General features: G+C 36.5%; 1 protein-coding gene and 1 pseudogene across 2 annotated transcripts in view; one reads left to right on the top strand and one right to left on the bottom strand.

Moving 5' to 3' along the window:
• GRB14 (growth factor receptor bound protein 14) overlaps positions 1–17,484 on the top strand; it is a 155,392-nt gene that overhangs the window by 134,387 nt on the left and 3,521 nt on the right. For both annotated transcript variants that reach the window (XM_055121743.1, XM_004608089.3), the window contains 7 exons: positions 2,655–2,765; positions 2,962–3,057; positions 6,103–6,183; positions 13,781–13,897; positions 13,987–14,059; positions 14,203–14,290; positions 17,275–17,368. In XM_055121743.1, coding sequence (XP_054977718.1) covers positions 2,655–2,765; positions 2,962–3,057; positions 6,103–6,183; positions 13,781–13,897; positions 13,987–14,059; positions 14,203–14,290; positions 17,275–17,368 — 660 coding nt within the window. The remainder of the gene's footprint in view (positions 1–2,654; positions 2,766–2,961; positions 3,058–6,102; positions 6,184–13,780; positions 13,898–13,986; positions 14,060–14,202; positions 14,291–17,274; positions 17,369–17,484) is intronic.
• Positions 16,150–16,326, bottom strand: LOC129400323 (U2 spliceosomal RNA; annotated as a pseudogene).

Below are 17,484 nucleotides of genomic sequence, written 5' to 3'. Positions count from 1 at the left end.
GCCTGTGTGGCTGATGATTTTCACGTTACTGTCTCTTTACTTTGATTACATTCAATATTTCAGCAGAAAACTCACTGTTATTCTTTGAAATTTTCTTCCAACAATCAGACCTGCCGAAAAGGCATCATTTGATAATTTGTTTTCCATTGCTGAGAATGAAAAGCATATGAGGTCAGGTGGCTTCAGCCGAGAGGTTTTGGATTTCTGGTATTTTAGTAATTAAGTCCAGAGAAATTTCTGCCAGAAGTCGCATCACTGCAAGCTGGTACCTCTGTTTAGTGGGCCTTATAAGATGGCGGTCGCTACGCCACCAGTGAAAGGAAAGGCCGAGAGAGAGAAACATTTCCCCTCCCGGGGCAGCATGGAACCGTATGTAGCTTAATTCACAGTCTAGAGGCATTTCTGCAAGAAGCCGCTGGGTGCCGAAAGTAGTTAGTGGGCCTCCCCAAGTACTTTTCTTGAGACGAGAACTTTTTTTTAAATTTGAGGCACTATAATTTAAAATATTATTAATGATGAAGGACCATGTATATGATGCTCCAGCACCACATCCTTCACTAGAGTGTCTGCTTCCCCCCTGCTCCCCTGCCATGGTAATCTCAGAGATCTCTAAATTCTGACTTCTCTAACAGATTGCTCATTGAAATTTACTTCCCATTATATTTTTAATTATCATCTCCTTTTCCTCTTAGACATAACGTTGTACAAGAAAGCTCTGATTCTAACTACTAGAATCATGTTGTTTTTTTCCTTTCAGTGGTCTTTGGCTTTGCTAGGAATTCCCCCCTGCCTAGACAAAATTATTAACATCAAATCTCTATTCTCAGGCTGTATCTTAGCTCTCAACAAACTAGTGGCTGACTGCTGTGCATCAGTACATAATATTCTTTTCCCTAGCCTAATAAGCTTGTGCACCATAATCTATATTTGAAAATGATTTTAAATTGCCCCTCAAAAAGGAAATCAAGTATTAGATAATCTCAGGGATTATAGCATTGTCACAAAATATGCAGGTTTTCCAAAATATATGATGATATTTTGTATGGGATCTTTTCCATTTTACTTTCAAAGATCTATATGTGTGGGATTTAGAATGCCACTGCTTGGACTTAGAGATGTGTCTATAACTTCTCTTTGCATAGAAACACCAAAGTAGCTCTCCAATGACCTTCTTTTATATATACCCATTCATGCCTAACTTTTGCAGACCATGCCAATTCTCCCTGATAATGCCATAAGCCTTGATCAGTCAAAAGAAAAATACTTATCCTGCCTTATGGGGTTTCTTTAACTGCTTCTTCTCACATCCTAGGGATCCAACAACATTGACATTTACAATATCATTTCATAGGGATTACTTTAGTCCATTTTCAAAGAAGCCAGCCATTTTTAAGCAGTAAACCAGTTTCTATGGAGGGATAAACTTTTTAAAGTCATGACTATAAGATTATTTTTCCTTCCCCTGTTTGAAGCTCCTAGATTGGATCTCTAGTAATAATTTTCTTTTCTGTTTTATTTTCACATGGAATTGGAAACTCTGGCTGTTCAATGATCTTATGCCAAAATTCTTGAGAACAATGACACAGACAGAAACAATGACTTGCAAAGAAGCTCTTGTTTTGTCAGTGGTTAGGGATGATAAATGACTGATGTGTCCTTGGATTGAGATTTGACTGGATTTTTCAAATTGCTGAATGCTGTTTCAGTCTCTCTTTTTAAAAAGCATTTTCCCTCAAATTTCAGTGCCTATAAATTACTAGGATCTTGTTCAAATGAAGGGTTTGATTTGGTAGTCTGGGATGCGTTCTGAGATTCTGCCGTTGTAAGAAGCTCCCAGGTGTTGCTGATATTGTGGTCTAGGACTAAACTACTAGCAGCAAGGTTTGAAAGAACAAATGCATTATGGTCAGTTTTGATTATACATTCAACCTGCGCATTAAGCACTTCTCCAAGCTATTAACCTATCGCAGAATAATATGACCCAGTGATTTCCCATAACCATCTCTAAGTTTCGTGAATTTCCCAGAGAAGGAATAACTGTTCATGATTCCTCTTTGCTTTGAGCTTCACATACACTCTTCTGCCAGGTAATTTCCCTGAAATCATCTGTACGCACTGCCTTCTTTTTTCTGGAGAGATAGTTATGTTTCCCATCACTTTGCTTGCTGTGGTGTATTAGACAGTGCACAAACATGAAGGGTAGTCATTTCTGAACAAAACAGAATCATCACCTGTTTCCTGTTTCCTCCTCAACTGCTGAAGAAGTTCAAGCTCACCTTCTTCTTCTTCTTGTTAAATTACTGTTCTTTGAAATCTGGACAAGGAAAACAATTTTGAAAAGTCATATTTTGCTTCTCTCCCTCAGATTCCTTGAAATGATGGCTAAATAAAATAATTTGAAATAGAGGATAATTTTTTTTGCATATTGGAGATTAGCTCAAAAGCAAATTGCCACTTTTTAAATAAATAACCTAACTTCTACTTATTTAATGGTAAAAATAAGCAGAATGCCTTTATGTTTCTGTGATCATGTTTGGATTGATTTTTGCTTAGGTACAGATTTTATAATGTGATATAAAAAAGTAAACATTGTAAAAAAGAATGCAAAAAGAACATAAATATTTCAACCCTCACATATACGTATCTTTTTAAAGGAACCACGGCATTTGCAGTTTTTCAGCGAATTTGGCAATAGTGATATTTATGTGTCACTGGCAGGCAAAAAAAAACACGGAGCACCGACTAACTATGGATTCTGCTTTAAGGTACAGGCTTAATATTTTGATAGAATGAATAAAGCAAGCCTCAGCCTTTTAGGTAAGCTTGAGTTTCTTTTAATTTCTTTTAAGAAAAAAGAGACAGCTTTCTCTTATATATAGGAGAATTTTAGTGACTTTTATTTCAACAGGTGTTACCTTCAAGATATGCATTAACGATAAACAATGTGCTGTGGCCTTCTAGCCTAACAAAGCGGGAGGGCCCCGAGACCTGAAAATGCTCTGTGCAGAAGAAGAGCAGAGTAGGACGTGCTGGGTGACCGCCATTAGATTGCTTAAGGTAATCTCACTGCAGGCATGAACATCTAGTAAGTGCTCAGTAATACCACAGAAGCTTGAAAACATCTGATTTCATTACATAAAGACCCACTGTGAATCTCTGTACATCTAGGAGAGATAAGAAACAGAACCATCATGAAATGCATGTGCTTAATTTTTTGTTTTTAATCTTAAAGATACACATTTGCAGAGTAGAGAATGACCTGATACATTTATCTTTTGTGTAGGGAGTGAGAATTCTTTTTAAGAAATATTCTGATTTTTATTTTTGAAAGAGCATTACAGGTAGCCAGTATAATTGACAAGCTTTTCTTGAACATTATTTTAAATTTTTTAAGTAGTAGCCTCAATCCTTTATAAAATGTACTTTAAAATGTACCCATATGATTATGCTTCATGCATTTGTTTATACTTCATTTAAGTGTTGTAGAAATTAATTTGTTGGCTTGGTAAGTATTACTCAAATGGTTATATAAATTTTATTCTAACTGTATTTTTGAAACACTGGTATTGTGCTAAGTAGAAATTATAGCTTTCATAAGCATAAATAATATATTACTGAGTGTTTTAAGTGGAATTAAATGTTCTGTTGGTAGGTAAGGAAGAGAGACATAGAGTTGATTCTTATAGAACAGATAGAAAATACATATTTTCCAAAACTTATGATAGTAAATTTAATACAGCATCAAACTTATAATTTAAAAAAATCAAACATTTAGATCCAAAGAAAAATCAGTCTTAATCAAAATTATTAGTTGGCAAAAGCAGGTTTGAAAAAATGGTTATTTTAATTATATATTTAGAGATTAACATAACATTTACATAGCATAGTTTAGCAAATTTAACTTTATGTGAACAATTCAGTGACATTTAGTAAATTCAAAATATTGTGCAACCATCCCTTCTAGATAGTAACCAAGTATTTTCATCACTTCAGAAGCAAACTTTGTGTCCATTAAATGGTTACTTCCTTATTAGTTGTCACTCACCCCAAGAATTTAACCTTTTAATTTTATTTCCTTTTGTTTTTATATCTGTGTATAATCTTCATGTATAGATAGAGATACTTCCATTCTCTCCAGTTTTAGGGATTTAAAAAAAGGAGAGATTTGCTCATGCACAATATCTGAGCTACTTGTCTTCCCTTTCCTTCAATTATAACTCTCCTAGCTTGTCTCCTATGTATTTTGGTCACTTATTTACCCTCCAAAGGACAGAGAAATGGTAAGGTGACCCATGCCCTGCTACTCACCAGCACTAAACTAAATGCCTACTGAAGACCTCCCGCACCACTGAAGCAATTGCCCAACACCACAGGTACCAGCAACAGTTCATCTCTGAAGAAAACCAAAACCATCTTTTTTTTTTTTTCTTTTTGGGTCACACCCGGCGATGCTCAGGGGTCACTCCTGGCTCTGCACTCAGGAATTACCCCTGGCAGTGCTCAGGGGACCATATGGGATGCTTGGAATACGAACCCGAGTCGGCCGCGTGCAAGGCAAACGCCCTACCCGCCGGGCTCGGGCTCCAGTCCCCTGAAGAAAACCATCTTATTAGTAGGTTGCAGGCTTTTTGCTGCAAATAAGTGAAAGGCAACTAAAGCAGCAGTGCCTTGTGAAAGTGGTAGCTGAGGGCTCTTGTAGATTTTCCTAAATGAACTTGACTAGGAATTCAGCTTCTCTGTCTTCCTTTTAAGTTATTGTTAACATCGAGTTGACTGAAAATAAATTTCATTAGATCCTATTAATGTCAATCAAACCTGAAATTTAAAAATTAAGTTTTCAGAAGTAGAAAATAATTGGGTGAAGCCGTCAACACAGAGAACTTTACGTAAGTGTGGGTTTGTTTCATGTTAAAAGTGATTCTGCCATCCCCGTTCTGATTTTCTGCCTAATTATCATTACCAAACATACTCACTTTGCTAGAGTTACTTTTCAGAAAATAATCTTTAGTAGAGAAACACCGCTGTTGGATTGTTGAAATGGAATTCATCCTGAAGCTAAGATCATAGTCCAGGGTGTCTCCTCTCCTCTCCTCTCTCTCTCTCTCTCTCTCTCTCTCTCTCTCTCTCTCTCTCTCTCTCTCTCTCTCTCTCTCTCTCTCTCTCTCTCCCTCTCTCTCTCTCTCTCTCTCTCTCTCTTCCCTCTCTCTATCTTTCTCTCTCTCTCTCATCTACTTTATAGAATCTGCTTTAAATCATTTTGGCTTCGTGTAAAGAAGAGAATAGTAGAGTACAACCAAAAAGGAAGAAGGGAGAAAAAACCCAGGTGCTATTTATCTCCTTTGTTGTTTGCTTCTTTCTTTCTTTTTAACAAAATGACTTTACTCCAAGGAGGCCATCTTTTAGCTTCAGATGGGAACACCTACAAGATTAAGTTCAGTCACAGAACTTGTCATTCTTAATCTTCCTCAAACAAAAAATCTAATTGTAATCCAGACCCTCATTCTCTTGTTGCCTGACAGCCCAGTTTTCACACAGCATTGTCCTAAAAGTAAACAAGCTGCAGTTTTTCACTACTGCCATTTACTTTGTATTTTGTGACTCTTTGTCTGGAATCAGACTTATGCCTCAATTGAGAATTTTCTGAATTTAAAACCAAACCTTAAGTAATGACTAAGGGTATTGTTACAAGAGAATGGCAAAGTGCAAAGAATTTTCACTATCGATCAGACTTACAGGTTTACCAAAGGGATAGTGTAATTCAGCCAGTGATTGATGAGTCTGGTTAAATTTTACCTGGTTAAGCGTTGAGTGTGTGAGATTTTTGGAGTCTTCATGCCTGGTACCCATCCATTTGAACTCTTTGATCTCCAGGTGATGTACCACTTAAGATAGTCTTGGTGCTCTTGCTAAGAGTAATAAGCAAGAATTCCAGTTATTTGTGTGTCAAAAGTAAGGGTCCAGTTGAAAATATTTTCTATTATCTCATTGTAGGACACTAAAAAGTTACCTTTTAAGTTTTTGTTGCTTTTCTTTTTAATGTTGATTATTCCTAAAGTGAAAGTGGTGAAATTGTCTTAATTTATTTATATATTTATTCTGCAGTATGGCATGCAACTGTACCAGAATTATATGCATCCATATCAAGGTAGAAGTGGCAGCAATTCTCAGAGTATATCACCCATGGTAAGCATTGTTTCAGAACCTATATTTTGTCTTGTAATTGTATTAATTGGAAGTTATGCATCACATTAAAAATAACAATATTGTATGTCTCCTGTTGTTGATTATTTGCCATCACATTATCACAAAATCTTTATTAATTTATTCTGGGTGTTATATGATAGGAACCTATGCGATAAAATCACAGGTGTACAGGATATACAAGGAGTAGTCCATTAGGGTAAGTACATTAATGAAAAAATTTTAGATACTTAGAAGAATTATGTGAATTCTTTGTCAACACATTTCAGGATTGGGTCTTGATAGGATAATTATGTCCTAGATATTTTCCTTGGGATTATAGATGTTTTCTTAGTAATTGTTTTTGATGATTGATTTTTTTACTTTAATGCTAATTATTGTGTTTTCATAGTCTAATAGAAAGATGCCAGTGGTTTGGGATTTTTGTTTATTTATTTTGACTTGGGAGTCACAAATGAGAATGCTCAGTCACTGCTCTAAGCTCTATATTGTAGGGTAGCTCTACGAATACTTGGGGGACAATACAGTACTATAAATGTCATTAGGGCTTCAGGTAGACCTTTTGAGTTATCTCCCTGGGTCTGGTTTGTAGTTTTCAATTCTGCCTGATACATCTGTATGCTCTTATGCATTTTGTTTTCTACGAATTAAAAATTTTAAGTTATACATCTTTGAAAAGCTAATTACTCTCTCCAGGAAACCAAAAAAGTTGCTAACCAAGTGTCAGCCATATGCTACATTAAGACTAACTCTGGGGCTGGAGCAATAGTACAGCAGGTAGGGCCTTGCACGCAGCCGACCCGGGTTCGGTTCCCAGCATCCCATATGGTCCCCCGAGCACCGCCAGGAGTAATTCCTTAGTGCATGAGCCAGGAGTAACCCCTGTGCGTTGCCGGGTGTGACCCAAAAAGCAAAAAAAAAAAAAAAAAATCAAAAAAAAAAAGACTAACTGTTTCTCAGATTAATGTCACTTGGAAATTTATTTACAAATACATATAGGTATGCCTTCTCCCTTCTCACTGACCTAACTTTAGTTTCCTCTGCATTCATTCAAGAAATTTATTTTTGAATTTAAGGTTTGTGTAAAAAACTATAGCACACCGGGGCCGGAGCGATAGCACAGTGGGTAGGGCGTTTGCCTTGCACGCTGCGCCCCTGAGCATTGCTGGGTGTGACCCAACAAGCAAAAAAAAAAAAAAAACTATAGCACACCGAGGGGCACGTACACTCTCAGGCTCTCCGGGCGGCTCTGGCTCTGTCTCACTGCCAGCGTTCGGTGCTCTGGAACCTGGAACCGCTGTGTATGGTCTGGATCCGGACGGCCATTGGCCAAGGACAGGTGAAAGAACGAGGACCAAGCTGGTTGCTGATTAGTTACCGTTTATTCAATCTTCCGTCTTTCTCCTCTCCCGCACTCCTAGATCCGTCCTCACTCTGGATCTACTGCAGCCTCTCTGTTCTCTGTCTCTCCTCCTACTAGTCTCTCCCACCTTGCCCTCTAGGCTACACCCAGCCAGATAGCAAAAATCAACATAAGAAAGCCCTTTCTGAGGGCAGGGCATTCCAAAGCCCTTCCTGACTCTTAAGGTTTTTTTTCCTTTCCTTAGTCCAAACACTTATTAACATCTTAATACTAGTTATTTTTGCATGGACATAGCAAGAGATACATTGAGGCTTGCAAGGCAGCTCTCCAGGCAACATCTTGCCACAGACTCAGACCACAGCACTCAGGCCAGATTAATCATTCCTCACCCTAGCAGGGTCCAAATCTAGTTATCACTGTTTGGATCATGACAGCATTTGTCCATGATCAAGCTCTTAACTTATAGTTAAGCATTAGGCACTTTGGCCAGGCCCATCTCGATGCCAGGGTAGCACACAACTCACCGCTTGCCCTGGGTCCGTCTCGTCCCTCGTTGGGACCCTGCTTTTGGGGGTGCTAGGAAGTAAGGGCAGCTGAGGCTTAGGTCGAGAGAACAGATGAAAATATCATGTAGAGTCAAATGACTCCCAGGTTACAAAAGCATAGCATTTGCTAAGTCTTCCTGTGTCCATACAAAAAGGACATTGCTCTGAATAAACTATGCAAAGGACTCAAGGAGAGGAGAAAAACAATATTTACAAGTCAACAGAACACTAAGAAGCTACAAATAAACAAAGAGGAGTGGGAGCACAGTAATGGGAGTAACCCAATAAACCTAAACTACCTGAGGCTATGTAATCCTACAGGTTTGTTCTTCTGTTTTCATTTGGACTTTTTACTAATGAGTACTTTAGGAATCCATAGGTATGTGTCTGTGTTACAGGTTGGCTAACATGCTGCATTTCTACTTCAGTTGAAAATAGCCTCTTCATGGTGTCATGAGGGAGGTGCATTTCCCTACCTAATGTAATGTAGTAGGTGAAACACTCAGTTCTAGGAATGAGGCATGAAATAATGTTGATTATGAAGTCTGATATACTAATATGGAACAGGAACTCCAATTCTGTAGTTGCACTGCCTTAAGTTATGGAAGCATAACTGTTCATCTTTGTACCATAATGTTTGTAAGAAATTATGGGATGCAATAATTTTTTTATCAACAATTGCGCTTATGTAATTTTTCATCATAGAAAATTTGCCTTTTCCTTTCAATATTGACATGTAAAATAAAAAATGAATTTTCGTATCTTTCCAGAGTCCTTCTGAATTTCTTTTAGCGTATAATGCTTTTAGGATGAGCATACTAATAGGAGCAATGTATTTGGGAATGGTTATTATTTGGTGTCCTTTTAATCAGAGAATAGTATTACTGCAAATAACTTCTTAATATCATTGTAATCAGTATCATGCTTGATACTGATTTTTTTTTTCAACGAGTCCAACTATTGGTGCTAGAGTGATAGTACAGTGGATAGGGCACTTGTCTTGCATTCAAGCCTACCTGGGTTCAGTCCCTTATCTGGTCCCCCAAGCCCTGCCAGAAATGATCCCTAAGCACAGAGTCAGGAGTAAGCCCCAAGCAACATTGTATATAACCTCAAAACCCAAATCAAACAACAATGAATGCAGTGACCTACTATTGATCATCATGTATGACAGAGTAACTTTTATTAGAACCATGATGAGGGAAGTTATCCCCCAATACAATGAAAAAACAGAGATGTATGTGCCTTTATGCTGAGGGCATGCCCATATTGTGTGGCACTTGTTCAAAACCAGAGACAGTATCATCTGAGGATTCATCTTTACTCTTTTTAATTTCCACAAATAAAACTAATACATTTTGGACGTGTTCATATTTGCTCTGGTGTATGTATGAATCCTGTCTCTCTTGATTTTCATCAAAGAATCAGTAGCCTACTTAATAGATGCCTGTGACCTCAACTGCCTTTGCTGGCTTTATCTAAGCGCTGCTTTCAGTGAGCAAATGAGCAAACTTAGAATATTTAATTATATTATTTTTCAAGAAAAAACATTCTTAAGTTTTTAAGGAATACTTTTTGAGAAGATAAAGAAGAAAAAATTGCACACTGGGATGAGCATCATAACTGTATGTCACACATAATAGCCAGCCCTGTCAGCCTTTGAAATGGAAAACAACATTAGATATTTTAGAGGATCATATATATATATATCATATATACATGTGGGGGTGTATGTTTTTACTTACTAAAAACATATTAATATTGGTTAGGTAACATGGTTTCACTGGTGTTAATGTTTATGGTCTTGGTGTACAGTTAGTGTATCTCATGACCAATAATGTGATCATGACTCTCTACGTGAATTTTATGTTATTTTATGTTACTTAAGTTGTATGTTACTTCCAGTCCACCTCTTGATAACCCCTTATTCCCTCCTTACGCTGCTTGGTATTTTCAATTTTGTAATGTAAGGTCAAGGGTTTGTCCTCATTCTAATCTATCTATTCTCTGGTTTGGTTCCTTTATATTTCACAGATGATTGAGATCATCTGACATTTTTTTTTCTCCATCTGACTTACTTTACTTAACAAGATACATTTCAATGTCATTAAAGTTATAGCCATTTCATAATGGTATCTTTTCTCATAGCTATATAATATTCTGTTGTGCATATATCCTGCAACTTCATTGGGCATTCCAGTTGTTTTCATGTCTTGGCGATTGTTCTTAATGCTGTAATAAATATATGAGTACACATTTCTTTATGAATTAATGTTTTTGTATTTGGTGGGAGAATGGTGGTAGATGCCCAGAAATAGAATTGCTGTGTCATATGCAGGCTTTCTTTTTACTCTTCTGAGAATTGTCTACAGTTTTCCATAGAGACTGAACCACATGACATTTCCAGCAACAGTAAATGGGTATTCCTTCTCACCACATCCCCTTTGAAATTGTTTCCAATCCTTTTGAGGCCATGCTCACTGGTGTGAGATGATATGTCATTGTCACTATTATTTGCTCTTCCCTGGCAATAAATTAACATGTAAAAAGTAATGAAAACATTTTGGTATTTTGCAAACTAAAGGAATGGTCAGAGATGTAGTTAAAGAAGTACGGTGTTTGACTTGCAAGTGGCAAACCCTGGGTCGAATCCTCAGCACCATATGTTTCCCTGAGCAAAGCCAGGGTTCCCTTCTGACCACAGAGCCAGGAACATCCTCCTGAACACTGTCTGGTGTGACTTCAAACCTCCAAAGTAAATAAACAAAAATGAAAAGAGACCGAACAGCAGTTTACCTTGTGTACAGCTTACCTTGTACATGACTGACCAGGATTTAGTCCCTGGCATCCCACATGGTCCCCCAAGCCCTGCCGGGAGTGATCCTGAGCACAGAGCCAGGAGTAAATCCTGAGTACAGATGAGTGTGGTCCCCAAAACAAACAAAACAACAACAAAAAACCACCAAGATTAAAACAAGCCAAGAATTCCCTTAACAGTGGGTCTGTTATATTGGTCTTGGGACTAAGGGAATAAGAAAATAAATGTTTTCAAATTCTTGTTGCTTCTCACTTTTGACCCTCAATTAGACATTTTGAACTGCAATTTCTTTCCTGTTTCTTTCAGTCTGTGATACAGAAAAGCACTGATTTTACTGTCACTGGCTTTACTATAAATTCTGTATGTCCTTAGACAAGTCACTGGTGTCCTGCAGTATAAAATATGATGTTTTCATAATCTCCAGAACTACTGTCAGCTCTTGTGTCCTGTGACTTGGTGAGAAGCACATGAGAGAATAGTATCAGACGAGATTCTGTACCCTCTTGCACTTTATCTAGATCTTTGAAATGGGGTTGACTTTGCATAGTTACTAGATGCCACCTTGCCAAACTGCTTGGGAAACATTTTATGTTGAGCCTCACTAAGAGTGATGGATCTGATCTCAGGTGGCCCGGATAATCCAGACTGAACTACAGGCCTCTTGTTCCTAAACAAGAGAGGCATGCCATTAAAGGCAGGAACCCCCCCCCCTTTTTTTTTAAAGTTTTCCCTATTTACCCCACCAGAAGAAAGAGCTAGAAAAGGGGAAAATGTTGAAAAAGTCACCGATTCTGAATGTTATCAACATCACTTTTCTATGTGAAAGAAATTGAGCTGAAAATGACCTTTGGAGTTCAAATCCGATTCTGCTTCACTTACATTTTTTTGTCCACCAAAGGTAAACTATTAATTTTTCATTCACCACCTGCCATTCAGCAGAAAATATTTACTATATTCCTTTGTTTCTTCCAGTGTCTTTAATGTAACATGTGAAATTACTTATTTGTATTATAGTGTCCCTACTTATATCAAGTAATTACGGTACTAGAGATCTTATTTTATCTTTAGTACTTTCATTTTGTAGGCAAAGTGAAAAAGAATGGATGCTGGGGAAGGCAAGAGAACAGGAATAACTTGTTATGTTTATTTTTCTTCCCTAACAGTATTTTTGTGTTATCAGGGCCTGTGACAAACAGAACCCATCTTGGCATGTGATGGTAGAGATATTATAAGGATAAAGCTATCATTATGATTGAGATTAGTTACTCTGTGGTTTGGGCAGGTGGAGGCTTTTCATTAATGTCAGCAAAGCAAAAGTATATCCAACTGGTCCACAGCCCGGCACAGAAGATCATGAGGTGAGAAGGGCAAAGTAAGGTGTGACAGCAAATAGAGATTACAGAGACAGCATCTGTCAGGAAAGAGCAGCTGTCAGTTATAAAGGCTCCTGTAACAAATGAAAGATTGCATGCTGGATCTCCAGAAATAAAGATGAGCAATAATAAGATTGTGGACCACTAAGGTATGGTCTGAAAAGAAAATAAAAAATGCTAATAAAGTGAATGTGTGGTGCACTGATAAACTAGTTCTGTGTGTGTGCGTGTGTGTGTGTGTGTGTGTGTGTGTGTGTAAGAAAGGTTTTGTTTTAAGTTTTAATTGAGCTATAATATATTGTATCCATCTAGGGGTTACGGAATCCATATGTAGAAATAGAAAGTGATCTTAAACCACAGGCCTCTGGCTGCAGCTTGGCCCCTACTTCACACTAGAACTCCCTTTCTAGTTGAACTGTATTTTCTTTGTTTTTGTTCCAGTCTTCACTAGTTGGGGATAAACCCAAAGTTTACATGTATTTTAAAAACATTTTCCATTTGTTGTTTGAGTTTTCTCTTCTCTAGAGTTTTCAGTTCTTATAAACTGAATGAGAGTAACTGGAGATTTTGCCTTTTATTTTTTTAGGATATATGACTCATTGTATCTTGGCATACATTTTAAGTGATAGTAGCAAACTAAATCCCGAGGCAAGAAAAATAAAAATAAGGCCCAATCTTGGGCTGTATTTTCACCCATCAGGGTTCATAAATACAAATTATTATTGATAAATATGACCTGTCACTTATTTTTTCCTTGTTCAAACTTGTTACTTGTTGACTCTGTTTTAAGATGTTTTCCTTTGATATTAGCTGTTTTGTCATTCACACACATTAAACTGTAATTTTGTCATATTCATGAAAAATAAAAATATTTGCATTGTTATATAAATTTTACTATCATGGAGTTATTTCAACTATTGTTTCATTTATAAGATGATTCTAGTATGAAAAATATTAAAACTATAGACTGTTGTTTGTTCCATTATAAAATATGAGTACTATTTTTTCCTAAAGAAGTGATAAAGAAATATAGCCTTTGTTTATCTTGATTGAATCTTCTAAAACTGCTGCTTCGTAAGCTAGATGATTTCCAATTTAATGGATAAATGATGAATCCCAAAGCATAATAGAAAAATCACATCAGAAGTTGTGAATCTTTTTTAACCACAGAAAGCATTATTTCTTTCTAAGTTGGTGTTTTTCATTTTATAGAGAATGTAGATGATAGAATGAGGAGAAATACATGATTACTTTGAAAGCTTTTATAACTTTATTCAATACTTAATCCAATGACCTTAATGAACAGTTATATTACTTATTTAACCAAATGTTTTATAGCACCATTTTCTCTTATAATTAAAAAAATATCTTTCCATCCACCTTAGGCATCACATTCTAGAATGAAAATGTTGCATTACAAGCAATACACTGAAATAATTTTCAACAATAATTTCATCATAAAATATATGTTTATTTCCAGAGAAGTATATCAGAGAATTCCCTGGTTGCAATGGACTTCTCGGGCCAGAAAAGCAGAGTCATAGAAAATCCCACTGAAGCCCTGTCAGTCGCAGTTGAAGAAGGACTTGCTTGGAGGGTACAAATAGCTTCACATTCTTCACATACTTACAGTTTTAAATGTCAGTCACCCCCAAAGTTTACATGTATTCCCCCTTCCTTGTACAGAAAAAAGGATGTTTACGCCTGGGTACTCATGGTAGCCCCACGGCCTCTTCACAGAGTTCTGCCACAAACATGGGTATGTCTGTGCATGTTCACTATGACTGAATGAATGGATGTGCACTTGGGCATAGCCACTGTGTGATTCCAGAGGAAAGTACAGGCAATTATATTGTTAGAATTTCAAGCAAAACTTTGTATTGTTCCCTTTTGTTTCTTCAGCTATCCACCGATCCCAACCATGGTTTCACCACAAAATTTCTAGAGATGAAGCTCAACGATTAATTATTCAGCAAGGACTTGTAGATGGGTAAGTTTAATTTGGAGGGACAGTGATTTTGATTTTTCTCATAATCAGCAATTTCTTACTTAACGTGCCAAAGAATTTTGACTTCAGTTTATCATAAAGCAAAAGGAATGTTTTCCTTTGAAGGTGATTGTATCCCTGTGCTGTCCTTACATAGTGTTCAGTTGGTATTTTTACATAAAGAGAGAGTTGTATAGAATGTTCTGCTCTTAGTCAGTGATTACTAAAAATACCCTTTCTGTGACCAGACTAGCACTTCAGATACTAATTGATGGGGAGTTAGGGCTTGGGGCAACTGAGCTATTTTGTGTTGTTAATGTTTTGATTTGAAAATGGAATTGGAAAGTATGGAATTTGAACATATGATTTTAAAGTATTCATGACATTATCTTACATGTTATATATTCTTAAGTTTAGTACAGTATTGACTAAAGAACTGTTCCTAAATATTTCTTACATAGTTTTTTTGGGGCACAGTGATTTACAAAGTTGTTAATGATAGAGTTGCAAGCATACAATGTTCCAACTCCAAACCCACCAACTTGTCAGCATCTGTCCACCAGTGATTCAATGTTGCCTCCACCCCACTGTTCTTACTATTTTGACTATTTGTTTTATTTTTTATGTTTGCAAAACCATTTTTCATAAAAGTTCTCTTTAAAATTTCTGTATAGCTAATAGAAACCTATGAAAATAATACTTCTTAACTGTTTTCTCTTGTTTTTTAGTAAAGTGCCATAGATTACAAGAGAAATATTAAATGCCTTCTGAACAAATTGAGAGAATTGCATTATCTGAAGAACTGTCTTTGTTCTCAAATTAGTATTTTCTATAACGTTTCTAATACTAGCTAAAGTCTCTACTCAAATTCAGTATAGGGCGCCAGAGACATATTACAGTGGGTAAGATATTTGCTTTGCACATGACTGACCCGGGTTCAATCCTCAGCATAGAATCCCCTGAGCGCTGCCAGGAGTAATTCCTCAGTGCAGATTCAGGAGTAACTCCTGATCACCACCAGCTGTGCCCCAAAGCAAAAATAAAATGCAATGCAAAGTAAAGTTATCTTGGGGTTTGTCTGAAGAAATGAAGCTAGCATTTATTTAAACAAGTGAAACAAGGATTGCTTACCTCAGGGTTAGCGTAAGATTATAATAAGATTTCAAGGTGGTTTTATATTCACATTTAGATTAAAATGCCTTTTATAGAAACTCAGCGTTGGGCTGGAACAATAGAGTAGTGGGTAGGGTTCTGGCCTTGCATGTGGCTAGCCAGGGTTCTGTCCCCAAAGCACCTGCCAGAAGTGACCTCTGAATGCACAGTTAGGAGTAAGCCCTGAGGACTGTTGGGTGTGGCAATAAAAGAAAGGAGAGGAATTAGCACAGAATTCTCTTATACACAAATTTGAACAATCCATAGAATTATAATGTGAGAGTCAGCATTTCACAGCAGAATTCTTTTAGATACAAATTTGAGCAATCTATAGAATTGCAATGTGATGATATCCCACAAAATCATAAATAGTTGTCAAAATAATTTTATTATATCCTTCACTTTTGAGCACAGTGTTTGTAAATAATTGTGTGAACAGTAGCATTATCTTTATTTTTTATGTCAAATAAATGTGAGGGTTCTTTTGGATGAATGCAATGACTGCAGTTAGTCCACTAGGTGGTAGTGGTGTTCTATGGGAATGAGGAAAGCATTGCACCTTAGTTTATCAACGAAATTCCTTTTTGTAATGTTTCTCAGTGTTGGAATGTTGGAATCTCACACTAAACAAATGAAATGGCTAATCTAATTAGGTATCTGCGATGACTCAAATTTAGTTGCCTAAAGCTTTTCCCAGGCACAATGAAATTAGTATTTGAGTCACAGTGGAGACTGTGTTTCCCCCACAATTCATAGGAAGCGTATTTTGCACAGTTTTGCCAGCAGATTAGAATCCACGCCTGGGAGCCTTTCCTCTTAAGATATTAGTCCATGTTTCATTTTTACACATACTACACTTGATCTTAGCCAAAAGGCCTAGAAGTGATCCATGTTTCATTTTTGTAGCATAACATTATTAAAACTTTTTGACTATGTTCTTTAGAGTTAAAATATATGTCATTTAGGTGTTTCTTTTACTTAAAACATTTTGCTCAAGCATTTAATAAATTATTTCAGTACTGATTTTTTTTAGTATTTATTTCTTAATTTCTGTTACATATATAACAGTGGACTGGAATGGTAGCCCAGCAGGTAGGGTGTTTGCCTTGCACGTGACCGACTCGAGTTTGATTCCTCCGACCTGGGTTCGATTCCTTTGTCCCTCTCGGAGAGCCTGGCAAGCTGCCAAGATTATACTGCCTGCACAGCAGAGCCTGGCAAGCTACCCGAAGCATATTTGATATGCCAAAAACAGTAACAACAAGTCTCACAGTGGAGATGTTACTGGTGCCCACTCGAGCAAATCGATGAACAACGGGACGACAGTGCTACAGTGCTATATAATAGTAGGAATCTGAATCAAAAGTAAAAGTAGCATGCAGGGTAAAAGGAAGTTTAGAAATTATTTCAGTTTAAATAATTTTCTTATTGAAGCCTAATAACATGATTCAGAGTAAGAATATTTATGTACTAATTCCTTATTATCCTCAAAAGACTTTTATGGAAATATGGTTATGGTTATCCCAGATGGAAAAAAGAACACAACACTAATTATTAATGCCTGCTTAGCATTATATTTGCTATTCTTAGTAAATAATTTGACAAGGGGACTATATATTTATGATAATAAAATTATATTAGCAGTAACATCAGTTTCATGTGTAGGATTGCTTTATACTATTTTGTTTAAGTGTTGGATGGTCTCAGTGTTTAGACAACAAAGAAATGCTTTTATGATATTTATGAATATTTTTCCTGAATTTTTTATATGCTGCATTTCTATGATATCCATGAGTAAATGTAGAAGCATATTAAAATTCTTTCTCTCTCCTTAGTGTTTTCTTGGTTCGCGATAGTCAGAGTAACCCCAAAACTTTCGTACTGTCAATGAGTCATGGACAAAAAATAAAGCACTTTCAAATTATACCTGTAAGTAATTTATGATTTCACACTCATAATAGAAATTACCTTAAAACATAAGATGTTGGAAGGTTTGGTTTACTTTGGTTCTTTTTTTAAATACAGTTTAGGAGTTTTTGTTTTGA

This window comes from Sorex araneus, chromosome X (genome assembly GCF_027595985.1).
Source record: "Sorex araneus isolate mSorAra2 chromosome X, mSorAra2.pri, whole genome shotgun sequence".
Taxonomy (NCBI): Eukaryota; Metazoa; Chordata; class Mammalia; order Eulipotyphla; family Soricidae; genus Sorex; species Sorex araneus.
Note: the sequence above shows the minus strand (reverse complement) of the source record. Positions and strands in the feature narration are given on the sequence as shown.